Source organism: Dermacentor silvarum, chromosome 10 (genome assembly GCF_013339745.2).
Source record: "Dermacentor silvarum isolate Dsil-2018 chromosome 10, BIME_Dsil_1.4, whole genome shotgun sequence".
In the NCBI taxonomy this organism is placed as follows: Eukaryota; Metazoa; Arthropoda; class Arachnida; order Ixodida; family Ixodidae; genus Dermacentor; species Dermacentor silvarum.
Window position 1 is genome coordinate 142,909 of NC_051163.1, and position 16,501 is coordinate 159,409.

The 16,501-nt window shown below is 45.7% G+C and overlaps 1 protein-coding gene across 2 annotated transcripts in view; it reads left to right on the forward strand.

Annotated features, from left to right (window-relative positions):
* The first annotated feature begins 6,107 nt into the window (after nucleotides 1-6,107).
* The window catches only part of LOC119431243 (carboxypeptidase inhibitor SmCI-like), a 15,437-nt gene continuing 5,043 nt past the window's right edge, over nucleotides 6,108-16,501 (forward strand). For both annotated transcript variants that reach the window (XM_049656781.1, XM_037698723.2), the window contains exons 1-3: nucleotides 6,108-6,256; nucleotides 9,425-9,628; nucleotides 16,485-16,501. The exon at nucleotides 16,485-16,501 is cut by the window's right edge and continues 178 nt beyond it. In XM_049656781.1, the coding sequence (XP_049512738.1) occupies nucleotides 6,217-6,256; nucleotides 9,425-9,628; nucleotides 16,485-16,501 (261 nt within the window). In that variant the 5' untranslated portion in view covers nucleotides 6,108-6,216. The remainder of the gene's footprint in view (nucleotides 6,257-9,424; nucleotides 9,629-16,484) is intronic.

Consider the following 16,501-nt stretch of genomic DNA (forward strand, 5'->3'; position numbering starts at 1 on the left):
ACGAAATCAACTCAATGTGCTTCGGCTCATGGTTTATTTCAGACATACTTCTTCACACTCACAGGTAATAATTAACTGGCTCACATTGTCAGCTGGTTCTCAAGAACACTCATTTATGGCCATTGCACTTACTGGCATTCAGTTGCACTTGCGTTTACACTCGCCTAAACTCAGTGACTTCCCGCTCTTGTGAAATCAGCAGAAATTAGTGAAAGGCTGTCGTATGTGTGTCTATCTGTAGTGATATTACAGCTCGTGCAAGTGCTTCAATGTCACCCGCATGCGAGCAATATTGCATTTTTCTGAGCCCCACACCACTTTTGAGCTGGCGAAATATGAGCTTTTTCTTCGTGTGCTTCATCATGAGCATATGATATTTCCGCACTGCAATGAACAGCCATTCAGGGCCTGATTTTCGCTTACCGTTGCTGTGGTACACTCTAAAGTTCCACTGGAGAGCCCGGGGTTCTGCTTTCTTTGGCGGCGTTCTTATTAGTGTCGACTTTCCGCTTTAATCCTGTACAGAAAAAAATTCAGTTAGGCGAGATTAAAAAGAAAATGCAGAAATTTGATAACTCGAGACGCATGAGCTCATAAGAAAGGTTCTATAAAGGCCTATATTGACGCTAATGGGCACCTCGTAGTCGCAAATCAACACTGCATAGCAATCACGACACAAAAGTAAAATGTCCAACTCGTTATGTCATTTTGCTTCTTTCATAGTTTTTTAGCTATGAAGCGCTGCTTTCTCACAACATTAGGAAACGATGCAAGTATTGAAAACCAGATTATTCTGACTGCTATAAAACTTGAAACTACTACAATCGACGTGAAATATCGCGCTGTTGAAGTTCTGCCAGTGGCATATAGTATATATATAGAAATTCGCCGCGTGTTTTGGCGAAACACAGCGAAAACTGCTTTTGCATGTTTTCTGCGCCTCAGCTTGCACCTTGTGCACATCGCTGACTGCAGCGTCGCTGCCGCGTGCCTCATCAGCACTCTTCTTAGCCGCATCCATTGTAAGAGCCCGCTCCAACGCTTTCTGGAACGTTAGCTTGCTATCTTCCGTGAAAAGCACTCGCTGAGTGTCTTCTTGTAGCAGGCCGCACACGAAGCGTTCCCGAAGGGACTCGTCAAGGGCGCTCCCAAACTCGCACGTTTGCGACAGTTTGCGAAGCTCATCAACGAAGCTCATCATTCACGAAGCTCATCATAAGGACTCGCCTTCCCGTTGACACCTTGGGTGAAACTTGGCCCGCTCTCCAATGACGGACGGTTTCGGGGACAGGTGGTCGCTCAAAACTTTCTTGAGGACTGCGAAACTCTTCGTAGAAGGCAGTTCTGGAGCTGTTAATGATTTCAACAACCCGTAGGTCTTGGGACCAATAATGCTCAAGAAGGCGTGTACCTTGTCGCTGTCGGGTACTCGGTTGACAATCAGGAACGACGTAAGCCGCTCTTCGTACGAAGCCCAATCGCTGGCGGACTCATCGAAAAGTTCCAGCTGGCCCAGTATACAGCCCAGCTAAGTGCTTCACTGCTGCCTCGGTTCCAGTCATGACGACACACTGCAAAAAGACAGTCTTCTTCACCGAGCGAATTCAGGAAACACTTGCCTTAAAAACTGAATAACGACGCCTTCAAATCCCATCTTCGTCGCCAGTTGTTGTGTTGCGTAGTTCATGCGAAGGAGCAGACAAGTTTCCAGGGGCGAGCGACGTTAATTGCCACATGTTCGTCGGTGCGTGGCCAGTCGAGACAAGCTTGCGGTCAGGTTACTAGTCGGGACAAGCTCGCGGTCAGGTTACGGCACACGCCTTCTGTTCGTTTTGCGCGCCTGCGCATTATCGACCTGACGATAAAACTGCGGCGCTAGGCCGGACACCACAGTAATAATGTGCAACTGCAGTAGAATCTCGGTAAACGGAAATCGCTTAAACGGAATTTCCACTTAAAGGGAACAGCCTTATAACTGATTGGTGTTTGAGTAAAGTCACGAAGAAAAAAAGAAGTTCGTCTGGAGGAACAATGATGGAAGACATAGTGCTACATAGTGCTACTAGCGGACGATACAAGAAATTTACAGACACTTGCGAATATCTGTGGCAATGCAGCGAAAAATTTAGGTCTTGCGTTTAGCACAGAGAAATGAGGAATTATGATTTTTAATCAAGAGACGAGTAATTACGTGGTGTGTATTGAACAGCAAGTCATACCCATAGTCAAGCAGTCTAAGTATCTCGCCATATGCATGAGCAAAAAAAAAAAAATGACTTACTCAACCACCCGCCAAAATTACCTGAAAATAAAGGAGAAGCGGAATGCACCAATAATGAAACATAGAACTCTTTGGGGCCACAATATGTATGAGGTGGTGCGTGGAATCTGGAAAGGAGTAATGATGCTAGCGCTAACGTTCGCAAATACCATTATATGCTGAAAATCGGATATCTTGCCGGGTTTGAAGTTAACCAAGGATCAGTAGGCTGGTTGGCTTGGGGAGCCCACGGTAAAATCACAATTGAGGCAGTGCAGGGCGACATGGGTTGGGCCACTTTTTAAGTCAGAGAAGCACAGAGCAAGATTAGTTTCGAAGAAAGACGGAGAAACATGGATGAAAATAAATTGGCAGCTAAAGTGCACAAGTATCTGTATCTGAAAAGCGTGGACACAGAATGAAGAGGAAGAGGTCAAGAAAGTTGGCAACCATGTACAGGATAATTGAAACTCTAAATAGACAAGCACGAGTCATCAGAAAGAAAGCGAGAGAAATAGAGACGGTGAATTGAATGCAGAGAATGGAAACAAAACGGACCATGGAGATTTACAAGAATGAGAAGAAAGAAATTAGAAAGGAAAATCTGTACGATAACACAAAGGACAGTGCCTTGCTATTTGAGGCTCCAGCCAGTTGCCTAAGGACCAAAACATACCGGAGCAAATATTCGGAACTAGATGAGGCATGTATATGCTGCAGCAAAGATCGGAGGAATCCTAATGGAATGCGAGATCAGAAACTTAAGGGACGTACACCTTTCAGAAGCGCTTGGGTTTAAAGTGGACGGAAGCTCAACCGCGGCAGCAGTCGAGATAAGCAAGCTTGCAAAGTGCCGCTCTACAATGTTGGAAAAGATCCTTGAAATATGTGCGATGCTGGCCGTAATCTAACCGAGCACCGAGAGAATGTTGATGGCAGTCGAAGAAGGTGGTAAATTCGTGTAGCAGGCTGAGAAGTTGTGTGCGCTGCGTGGTCGTAAGATCTCCGAAGATTGATGGATCGAACCACTCAAAACGGTGGCGGAGTCGCACTGTCGAACGCAGCGATGGTCGAAGAATGTGCATCATCGGGAGCGTCGAAAATAATTGAGGAATCCGCTGTTTGAGCGCTACCGAGGCATTCTCCGCGATGCAACGTAATCGACAGGAAAGACACGCTACACACACACATGACACCAGAACCAGCCCTGAGGGCGGTGACGATAAAGGTCAACGTTAGAGAACAGGCGAAGAAGTCACACGGCGTGAATAGTACGGTTGCGTCACGTACTGAGGCGCAAGATACGGAGACGATGGCGGATGACTGAGGAGGGATTATGAAGGAGGGATGACTGAGGAGTCACTTCGGCAAGGACCGCGTAGACGTCACAGGGTCACGGTCCATGGTTGAATAGGAAAGAAAACTACACCTCGCCACGATGGCAATTTTTGGACGAAAGGAAATACGATGCCTACGATGACATCGTGGGAACAGGACGGTAGCAAAACAATATTTTGAACGTGATTCTGCCAGTCGTCTGCATTTAGCGAATTTTTAGCGGATTTTGGTTGTTCGTATCTCGGGTGTTCAGTTTTATTGCGATAGCAACTATATGGACACTCCAAACGCATTTCTACCATCGCCGTCGTCATCGCCGTCGCCGTCGTCGACGTGAGGGTCCGTATGAAGTCCAACGGCGATAAAGTAGTCGCCGCGCACCGTATGCTGTATGTGCGAGTGAAAGGGCGCGAGGGACGCGTGCTTTCACAGAGCGAACGCACGGCGGAGTGCAAACGCGACGTCTTCCGTCGTGCGAAAGGCCGTGGAGGGATGGGAGGGAGGGAGGGAGGGAGGGAGGGGAGGTGACGTTTAGCTGCAGCACCGAATGCGTATCTTGCGACCGGGCGCAAGGGGAACGGGCGACTCAATCTCCCACGCAAAAGGGGGAAAGCGGGAAGGCCGTGCGGGAGCGAGGGGGTGCGGCTTCTACTTTGCCAGTAACTGCGTACTTGTACTTTGCGTGGCTTCGGGCTGTCGCGCGCACCGTATCTTTAAAGCGATCTCCACATGGCGATCTCCACATGGCTCTTACCTTTGTATGCGCTGTGCTTTAGCCGCTCAGTTCCTTTGAAGCGACAGACCGCACAAAGCTTCGGTCGCTGCCGCTTCCGCGCTTGCCCACGCTAGCGCTTGGACAGTGGTTGTCTGCGGTGATCGAGTGCGATCTATTCATGTTTGCTTGTGCGCGTTGACACCATGCTTGTTAATTCAGTTAGTAAGCGAATGTTCCCAAACGTATGCATCCGATAAAACTACTATCCTTACTCTGGGTATCTCTCTACTTGTAAATTTGCTATCTCAGTTGATGCTTCGTCTTTCGGGCGAAACGGCGAATTTTTCGGGCGTCTGGGTTAGCGTGTTTTTTAAATTTCTGGTTGACAATGATGACGACGAGTATAAATGGAAGCCGGCTGGAGCCTCCCACAAGCGAAGTGGCGGCGAAATGCAGTCTCTCTAGAAAGTGCCAAGCTTCAACCAGGGTAATTCGTGCTATAAATGGGATCAAGGATCCTGCTTAAGTCCACCGCTCATGACTGACGACCATGTTTGAGGCTAATAGTCGCCAAGCACGTGTGAAAATATAAACTGTAGCATTTGTGTAGGCAGCAGCCGGATGCGTATCCTGAGTGCTGCCCCCTGACACATCGCGGAAGGGACGCTGAATGGAAATGATGAGCTTTATTAAAGAATGTTTTTGAGGAACAACACACACACACACACACACACACACACACACACACACACACACACACACACACACACACACACACACACACACACACACACACACACACACACACACACACACACACACACACACACACACACACACACACACACACACACACACACACACACACACACACACACACACACACACACACACACACACACACACACACACACACACACACACACACACACACACACACACACACACACACACACACACACACACACACACACACACACACACACACACACACACACACACACACACACCACACACACACACACACACACACACACACGCGCACACACACGCACACGCACACACGCACGCACGCACACACGCACGCACGCACACACGCACGCACGCACACACACACACACACACACACACATACGCACACGCACATTAACTCACGCGCATGCACACAAATACAAACACACATAGACACGTGTACGCACAAACACACACATGCACACAAGCGCGTGTGCGTGTTTAAGAAGTTCTAAAGTTCAAAAAGCAGTGTGATGCAAACAAAAGCATATAAAAATGAGTTTTTCTACTATATAATCTGGAGAACTTATAGCAGTTTTGAAGTTTATCCGTGGTAAAGATGAGGCGAGAAAAAAGCGCGTTGTCAGCGAGACATTCGGTTCAAATTAACGCAGCGGGTCGTCGCAGCAAATGTCAGTGACGTTGCTGGTGGGATGCCATTTGTGGGGCTAGTCCAAACACACACACACACACACACACACACACACACACACACACACACACACACACACACACACACACCACACACACACACACACACACACACACACACACACACACACACACACACACACACACACACACACACACACACACACACACACACACACACACACACACACACACACACATATATATATATATATATATTCATATATATATGTGTACTGTTGACCTTTCGCATGATTGAGTTGTGGTAGCGCTTGTGACGTGTGCGAATCCGCCTCTTTCTTTGTTGCAGTGTCTTAGCGCTGGGCGTCATGCTCTTAGACGTTGCTGGCATTATGAGTCGACTATAATTGTTTGTACTTGCGACTTGTCATTCAGTGCACATAGCCGATAAGTGACGGCGAGTTTAAAAGATCGTGAATTTTCAGACGGCGACACAAAAATGCATCTGGTAGCATTTGCTGTAAAATTATGGCTTGTGGGTAAGTGCTTCTTCGGTCATCACTCAGTACATGATGCACTAATGAAATGCATGATCTTTATTTAGGCTAAATAATCTGAGAACGTTTGTCTATACTCGATGAATATTGACTTCCCATCAAAGAATTCACACTATTAGTGCCTTCTGGCATAGATGACAGCGCTGTTGGAAACTAAATCTTGGTTCACTACGCACTTTATCCATAAGTTTGCTTTTGATTGGTCAGATGGCCCGCAATATTCCTCTTGGCTACCGTGATTGCTCGTCGGCTGCTTTCAAAGACTAATTGGGAATACCATCGGCATCGCGAACTCCGGGCTAGTAGCTTTCTACAGTAGTTCTAATAATTGTGGAATGCGCTTACAGCATTGTAGTAACACGCCATCAATATCACTGGTGCTTGCCTAATCAACCATGGCGCATAATTGCCATTGGCGGTGCCGTTGAGTAAGTTTGTTGCTCTTGGCACTTACTGTCTTATGTTAGCACAGCGGTTATGAAGTTGGTACATACAGGAGTGATAAACGACATTTTTTCTCTTGTTGATCGTGACATTTTTCTTCAGAAAAGCATCTTGCTCCTTCACTCATTGCACGTTTTCTAGCTTCTTCTGAAGCTTGTTTGATAACCTTCCGGAATGTAATGAATCTATCCTTCTATTTTCAATGATAACCATAAAGTGCTGTTAAATACCATGACTTCGTAGTTGCAATATGCGGTTTACTTGTTTTTATTCTTGTGCAAGCGTTCTTTTTTTCATGGTGCAGGCCCACAGTCACTATTTAACTAAGATAAACGTTCTCTTGCGTAGCTTCCAGAGACCGTCTACAAATCACAAATCTATGTTCTCTTGCTAGGCTGTTCAACATTGGCCCAGTCCTGTACGTTATATTTATTAGAGCCGCTCCTATAGCCCCTTCAGTCATGGTGCACAGATTTGTGTACGGGACTTATTTTTACCATTTCTGTGCAGTGGTGGTATGGAATTGACCGCTAACATTAGGCTTATGGTGAATTGAACTTTCAGCATATGTAAAGTTTTACTTCGAAGTGAAATGTACCGCTACAGACGACCATTTTCGTGAAGGCGCTACCGTGTTCGACGTGACGTATGACATGCGGCGTTTCGATAGCATAAGCGAAAGACCTTGCTTTCTTGTAATGCTTGCAGCCAAAAATGAACAGCATCAAATGAATAGCCACAATGATGAGCAGCAGTATCAGCAAGCAAAGCAAAGCAAAGCAAAACAAAGCAATGCACATGAACACAAATAGTGTTTTAACGAATGCCTTCACCCTTTACGCTCCCCCATGGGCTTCCTGAAGAAGGTGCTATCCAGTTTCTAGATCTCAAGCTAACACTCTCAGCCAGTAATGTGTGCTGGTGCTGTGCACCCCGAGCCAAAAAGCAGCTATTATCTTTGGGGTCATCCCATAGTATACTGATCAAAAGGGCTATCGCGAACACGTGCTTTTTGGAATGCTTTAAGCAAGTCTTGCAGTCATACAATTCAGAACCTCTTTAACGGGCAAGTGTCCAAACTTCAGGACGCGTGTTACTCTAAATCACTGTTGATATCGGTAGCTGAAACGGTGTTTAAGAAAAAAAAAGCTCGTGCAGGGAGCTCGCGAAACCACCACTCAAGTACAGGAATCACAAAGACGGAAAATTGCTGTGGTGCCGCACGTTCACAGTGGTTCAGATAGATTAAAGAAGATTGGCCAGTGATCGGGTTTCACAGTTGTCTTTCCCGCTCCCAATAAATTGTCAAAGTTATGTAGACTGTCCTGTAAATAAGGAAAAAAAAAAGAAACAAGACTGTAACATCAAGCATAGAAGCCCACTCGTTAAAAAACGCAAAAAAAGCCGCAGTGTATAATATCCCTCTCTCATGTGGGCAGACTACGTGGGCCAGACCAGAAGATGTCTAAACGTGGCCTTCAAGAGAAGCTTAAAATAAGCTAAGAAGGGCAGGGATGGCTTCTTGGCACAACATTGTTCTGAGTGTGGTTGTAAGCCTCTCTTCTATCACACTACAATTATTGCTAGGAACACACATGACCACATCAGACTCATAATAGAAGCAGCGGCAATTGAAGAGATCAATGCAGTTAGGAAGCCTTCAATAGTCCTATCGACCAAGGAGCTATCATATTTGGGATGCGCAAGAAACGATGCGCCCGCTCCACGACAATGACTGGTGTCGGGCACTTATGTTTCGCTTAGTTTGTCATTGATATGAGCCAGCGTCAGTGTAAAACCGCGTATGTGCACCCCGTATATATATTAGGGGCGAAGCTCCTTAAGGCGGCACCCGTTCGTCCCTCGTCGTAGTAGTAGTGTGTAACCAGTCTGAGAAAAATGAGAAAAAAAATTCTGAAGTTGTGTCCGTAGCGCGGAATCGAACCAGGGACCCCTCGCTTCCGAGCGCGCGGCGTTAGCCCACTACGCCACGAAGCTTTTTTTTTTTCTTTATTGCCACTACGCCACGAAGCACACATAGAAACAAGCACCACGATGGCAATAAATACCCAACATTAACGAAAGGCCGCGTTTCTAGCGCGTTTTTAACGCGTTTGTGCTAGCGCGTTACGGCCCGTGTAAGAAGCTGGTGTAAGACGCTGTGGCCTCTCCGCCTTACCTTCAACGCGTTTCGAACGCGCTGCCCAAGGCGGTGGCAAGTCAAGTTCAAGTCGAGGAGCGTTTATGAATACGGGGGGGTATACTCTCTCAGCAGTCATGTGATGGCGTCGGCAAACGCGGTGCACGTTCCGGCATGTGTAAATGGCTGCGTAAGATGCTGTGGCCGCTCCCCCTTACTAGAGAGTACTGCACGTTTCTGACGCGTTTGTGCTAGCGTCCCCTTAAGCGGGAGATCCGATGATTCCCTCCGGAGCTTCGCCCACTCATCATCATTCACCCCGTGGATATGCTGTGATTTTTTTTTTGTTTTTTTTCGCGAAGTAAAATTTTGTGGGAAGTCAGCGCTTGTCTTCGTCTGTCGCATCTTTCGCCATCCTTTGTCCAAGTTCGCGCTGTCAAACTTCATTAATCTGGAATTCCAAAGCGTCACTTTTGCTAGGCATGGACGTATTATTTTAGAACAAATAGTTTTGTCAGTGTAAAACCAATATAATGCAGACTTCTCATGCCTTGACATTATTTCAGGTATTTCTGGTTTCCTCATATTCGAAAAATCTGAGGCAAGCAGTTACTGCTTGCTCGAACCGGCAGTCGGAGCGTGCAGGGCCGCATATCCCAGGTGGTTCTTCAATCACACCGCTGAAGAATGCCAGAAATTTATTTATGGCGGGTGCTCCGGCAATAAAAACAACTTCTTGGATAAAGAAGAATGCCAGCGACATTGTCCAGGTAAAAATTGTTCGAATTATAGATTCGTGAAAATTGTGTTTGCTTTCACGTATGCTGGGGCACGTCGTGTAATGCAACGCTTTCGTAGCAATGACACAAAAGCGCCAAACTAAAATAGGGTGGGTTCCAGGAATCGAGCGCAAATGTGCGACCACGAAAATACAGTGCATCGATCAAGAATCGAACAGCTGTGAGACGAGCATATCATGGGCAGGACAAGAAATACCGGAACGAAATCTCGGACGTCATCATAAACAACGCCAGCTGCTGCCCTTTCTGGCTTGATAACATTTATTGCTCATTGCAATGACATTTAGCTGTGAATTTCTTGCTGTCTTGAGTGCGTCGCACAAGGTTGGGAGGTGGGGAGGGGGGGGGGGGGGGGGAGGAGCGTCTTTTATTATTATCGTGGCTCGGAGGGTTATCTGGGGTATATTTTCATTCCTTTATATTTTCTTCCCGCCAAATTGTCCTTGAAATACGGTCATATGATGTTCTTTATAGGTCCTCCTACTTCATTGCATAGTTTCATTACTTAGAAAAAAGGACGTGCACGTTCGCGTTATGAGTGAACGGCCACACTAGCGGCAGGCCAGTGAGGTTCGAAATTTTCGTGTCCTGCTAAGTACACTTTATGATGATTACCACAGGACTTGCTCGACGCGATACAAGCAGTTCGAGGCGTACTATATTCATTGAGAAAATATGTAGTCGTGCAAAATGAAAGCCCAACGCTTGACAAATTATTCCTCTTCTTTCTGTTGTTTTACGTGCCAAGACCAGTTCTGATTATGAGCACACCGTAGTGGAGGGCTCCGGATTAATTTTGACCACCTGGGGTTCTTTATAAAGAGCACTGCAACGCAAGCACAGGGGCGTTTTCGCATTTCCCCTCCATCGATATGCGGGGCTGTCTGGTGCTTAAAATGCAGCAAACTGTTAAACCATTAATTCGAAATACGCATAAGTGTAATCCAAATATTCGAGACGTGTAAATATTCAAAATATCGAAGTCTAAACTCTTATTCGAAATGGTTACTACTGCCGGCTTTGCAATGGCTCTGCGTCTACTTTTGCGAGCGGTGACCGTCGCCGAACTGCTGGTGGTAAAATATTTTTATTGAAATACATATCCACTATTGTCGGAGGACATCATTCACGAGTAGAAAAAAACAACAAAAAACAATAGGGCATAAGAAAAAGTGGGGAGGCTTGTCTGGTTGAAATTACCAAGGCTTTTGTGCCTAGCCATTTATTTTAAAGGAATTCAAGTTAAAATGCAAGTAGGAGCCTTTCGATATGGCTGCTACCATTAATGCCAAAAGCCAAGAAAGTTACAAAAAAATTAAATATGGGGTTTTACTCGTCCAAACCACGACCTGATTATGAGGCACGCCGTTTAATTGAGACCACCTGGGGTTCTTTACCGTGCCTTCAAATCTAAGTAAATAGGTGTTCTTGGATTTCGCCCCCATCGAAATGCTGCCGCCGCGGCAGGGACTTCATCCCGTGACTTCGTGCTTAGCAGCCCAACACCATAGCCACTAAGCAACCATGGCGGGTCAAGAAAGATTTTTCAAATAATAAAGAACGAAAGGTACGATATCCTATTTGTTTTTGGTTCGCCACTTAATGTGCATAAGAGAACTGTTAGGTTGTTGCAGTTTGAGGCGAAGCACAGGACTATTTTATTCAGAAGTAGAAGTCTAACCAGTTCGAATACTATTTATTACGCAGGAGGCTGGATTGCCTGACGCAGCTTAGGCGTATATAAGCTAAATGGGAACCCGTGTTTATTTTTCTGGTTATAATGTTTGCTTCGACGTCAGCTTGGTCAGTGAGAAGCGTGTTTTAAATCCGTCGCAATTACGGGACGCTCAAAATAACGTGAGCCTCGCCGTGCATCTCAGATGAATTGAAACATAAGAGCAAATAGGAGCCATTACGTCTGGTTGCTCCCAGTGAGACGTAGCAAATCGAGTGACATCAGTTTTATGTGCGTCTATCGATGTTTCGATTATGAGCACGCCCTCCGCTACCGCGTGCTCATAATCAGAACTGGTTTTGGCACGTAAAACAACAGAAAGAAGAAGAAGAATTTGTCAAGCGTTGGGCTTTAATTTTGCACGACTATATATTTTCTCAATAAATATAGTACGCCTCGAACCACTGGGATTGCGTCGAGCGAGTCCTGTGATAATCATCATAAAGCGTAGTTAGAAGGACACGAAAGTTAAAACTTCACTCGCCTGCTGCTAGTGTGGCCGCGCACTAATTACCCGAACGTGCACGTCCTTTTTTGTAAGTGATGAAACTATGCAATGAAGTAGGAGGGCCTATAAAGAACTTCATATGCCCGTATTTCAAGGACAATTTGGCGGGAAGAAAATGTAAAGGAATCAAAATCCACTAGCTCTGTGATTGGCTGCGAGAGCTGCAGGACGAACTTGCGACGAACGTACTCAGAAGCCGCAGTACTGAGAGAGAAAGAGAGAGAGAGAGAAGCAAGCTAAGGAGATAAAAGGAGGGAGTTCAGCGAGAGTCCGGTTAACTACCCTACTCTGGGGATAAGAGAAATGGGGTATAGAAAGAGAAAAAGAGGGAGAGAACGAATACTGTGCGCAAACAATAGGACGCACAGCCGCACTACAGTCGGTCACTGAGGCCAGTGTTTCTTAAAAACTGCAGTAGCCTACGAATAGATTTCTGCGACATCGACGGATGTAGCCAGGGTGCAAGAACATTTTATTTAGGAAATGTTCTACTAGAGTCCAGTCTCGGCTTAGTGGAATTCCAGCTTGTGTATGTGGGCTGGTAACATCGCCTGTACGCCAGGAAGATGCCTGTTATACTTTGATGCACAGTATGAAAGGCTTCCTGAAGTTTAGACATATTAGGAACGCTGCAAAACACGAACAACGTATCGTTGCAGAACACGTGTTTTTGCTCTCTGTAATAGGCATTCATTTTTTTCCAGTATCAATGTAAAACAATTTTTACAAGGAACCTTTGAAATGCTTGCAAGGGTGTACACAGGTTGTGCTGTATGATTTTTATGTCGTAAAAAAATAATCTAGAAATTATTGACAGCCTTGCTAACTCGTTTCAGTGTCTCTATGCCGGTATAGAGCGGAACTCTAAAAGGGGAACAAGTGTTCACTGAAAGATGACAACAAATTATTTGAATTTGGAACCTGCTCCGTCTTCCTTGAGTCCTAAACAAGATGGTGTCGCCTTATGGCATTGCGTGCCGCCATATTTTGTTAGTATTCCTTCTAAACACCAGGGCACTCATGTGGCACTGCGAACGCTCATCTCGGGGACTATGGGAGTATGGGTAAAATCACACTCTGCGAGTGGACAGAAAGATGCACGATGCCCGACGCAGGGGCAAAACGATAAGTCTTGGTATTGTGAAAAGATAGGTGTTGGAAGCATCTGTTCTTCTTTTTCTTTTTTGGTGTACCAATTGAGGCGACCAATAAGGGCCACATAGTTCGTCAAGTGGGCTACTAAGTAATGCTGGACCAGTTCTACCGAAACCCAAAAGGTGAAGGAAACTTCATCAAAGGGGTTAAAAATGTAGGAAGGTGATTCAACTTCCAGTAGAAGTCGTTCAAGGACATTGTCTTCTTCAGCGAGTTGGGAGTGGGGATGGGGTGGTGTCACTGTGCGCAGTAACTCAATCCCGTCACCCTCTCGCATACTGGGAGTGAGGGAACCTTCGAATTTCCAGAATTTTTTTTCATTGCAGTATCTTCAGTGTCTTCGGTATTTTGAAGTATGATGACGTGTGAATAATTTCAAACAATGCGTGGCGTTGAATATGCCAAAAATACGACCTGATCATGAGGCACGCCGTAGTGAGGGAAAATGAGTCCGTAGGTTATATATATATATATATATATATACATACATATATATATATATATATATATATATATATATATATATATAATTAAATCAATAATACCCTATTACCCTCGCCCTAATACCGTCGCACCGCTTCGATAGGAGCCTGCAGAAGAGCCCGATCTGGTAGCAGCGGGAGCTCTGTCATGACTACGCCTGACCTGACACCGGCACAGAGGCAACCGACTGACCCTGAGAGCAACCGTGAAAGTAAGCGATATGAGGCTACAGAAACAGAAGACGAGTCTACGCTTATTGACGAATGCGACATAGCTGACATCACAGATCTGGACGATGAAGGCTTCCGGCTTGTCCGTCACCGCAAGGAGAGGACCGTCGGAATCCAAGTGATTATTACACCTGTCACAGAAGGAGCCGACCTGAAGAAAGTGAATCCCGTTGCTCTGTCTACGGAAATTGCGGAAATTCTTGGCGCATCGCCGGTTAGGAGACGATTTACTGCTCAAGGGGCGCTGCTTCTAGATGTACAAACAGAAGAACAAGTGAACGCCCTTCTCAGTTTCAAGTCAATCTCAGGGACTGCAATCTCAGCACAAGTACCCAATTCGTACCTGCAAAACACTTGTATTATTAGAGCCTTGGAGTCCCTCAGCCAGCGTCGAACAAGAAAGTGCTCTACGAAGCTGAGTCACGCCCTCTGCGACTTCAGGCTTCCCAGACTCTCATGATCCAGTTACTACGATTGAGTGAGTCTACGCCCGGCAAAGCCCTGTTAAGACGTATTAGTTACAGGCCGCGCTCACATTTTTATGCAGCACTGAACACACTTCACGTCTTAGGATTGCGCTGCTCGAGACTGAGGGAAAAGATAGCACCGCCCTGGCATTCGAGGACATCACATGCGACTTAAGTATACCACGATTGGAGTCAAAGAGCTGCATTCCATCTGCAGAATCCAAGTAACTAGTCCTGGAACATTTGCACACGACTTACCCGAATCACCTACAAGTATACACAAATGGCTCTGTCAAAATAGACGAAGACCGCTGTGCAGATGCATTCTATATTCCCTGTCTGAGATATACATGGTCTGGCCGTCTGGACTGTATGGCCTCGTTGACAGTTGTGGAAGGCGTAGCAATAGCTTCTGCTCTGCGCAGACTAACGACTCTGCCTTCGCAGAATGTGGTAGTCCTTAAGGACTCAAAGGCCGCGTTACAACAACTATACCGTGGTCTGCCATCCATAGAGTTTTCACGCAAATCACTAGCCCTCGTGAAAGAACTCAACAACAAAGGCTTCACGGTAAAGTTTCAGTGGATTCCCTCCCACATTGGTATTAGTGGCAACGAAAAAGCTGATGCGCTTGCATACGCAGCGCTCTATCATCCTCCCAAAGTCAAGGCTTCAAAGAATAATCAAGTGAAAAAATCGGACATTGAAATCCCTTCGGGCCGCTTTGGGTTCCACCACATATGCCCTGCGTAACCAAGAGATTTCATCGAGAGGAAGCCTCACTTTCATATCGTATCAAGACAGGATCTGCTAGTACACCGGCCTGGTTATTTAAAACGGGGCGAATCAATTCTCCGAACTGTACGACATGCGACGAGACAGGAGATATTGAACACTTTCTGCGGTCGTGCCCTAGAATCCAAGGAGAAAGGGACGCTCCCCTGGAGAATCTGCAAAAAAAGAACCTTCCGCAAGCGTACCTGCAACACCTTGTATTTCCCGAAGGGTCAGTTATAGCCCGAAAAGAAACTTCACGTCTCCTTATGGAATTCTTAAGAGAGACTGGTCTGATGTACATATGGTGAAAACCTTCAGCGATATTGTAAGAGACGCTCCGGCGGAGCAATTGCCGGCCTTGATCGCCAGGCTTAACCCGCATGTTGCTACAATTCACCACTACCACCACCACCGTCGAAAGCCTCGTGAGCACAGAAATGTATTATATATATATATATATATATATATATATATATATATATTGTGGGCGTTTATTACGCACGTCTTCTTCATCTGTATATTATCATCACCATCCTACGGGGCTCGATCCTCATCTTCAGTTATGTGTGATCACCATCATCGGGTGTGTGCCTTTGCTGGTTCACTCCCGAGTACTCGGGCCGAATAAACGTCGTGCCAACAGAGACGTCATAATATATACGTATTGTGGTCATACGGTGTGCCTAAAATCGCACTCTTGATGAAGGCCGGACCCAGGCCTAAACGTCGGAATTAAATGTGTTTGGTTGTCTACGTGCGCCTACACTTCTTTTAATATATATATATATATATATATATATATATATATATATATATATATATATATATATAACTCTGGACCACCATGGCTAATATTGACCCAGAGTCACACAGCCAGTGCTTCCAGGAGCCCATACTTGCATACCAAGAAGCACATATCAGCCCACATACCCATAGGCATATATTCTGCGCTGCGTTATCTTCGGCATTAGTCCATGAAGAAGGCTAGAAATCCAGATACCCGATACGAAAAAGTGCGGCTAACTGGCTAAGAAAAACGTAGTCTTTAAAAGCCATGCGCCTCACGATTAGCAGGTGCCCGAAAACAGACAAGGTGCTGAGGTTAGCGACACAGGCACTGCTTTCAACTGATTTACACCGTGAGCGAAAACAACTTAAGTTGTTTGTTTTTGTTTGCCATACCTCCCTCTCTCTCCCCTCATCGGGTTTTCTGAAGTTAAAAATAACAAAATGGGTAAGCAATAAGCACCAGAATCCTCCACGCTGCAATTAGTCATCCGCCCGAGCTACAGAGGCACGAAAGCTACTAAAGAAAAGCCTGTATCCAAGTTCCTCAGATATGAAGCTTTGCAGTTGAAAAAAAAGAAAGAAATCGACCTTTGGTGCTTCGTAATATTTGAAGATGGAAAATAACTTTTGTCCTTCTTAAAAAAACGTATTGCAGCATAAATGCGCTTGGCTTTCATTCCAGGTAATCAAATTCTGGTG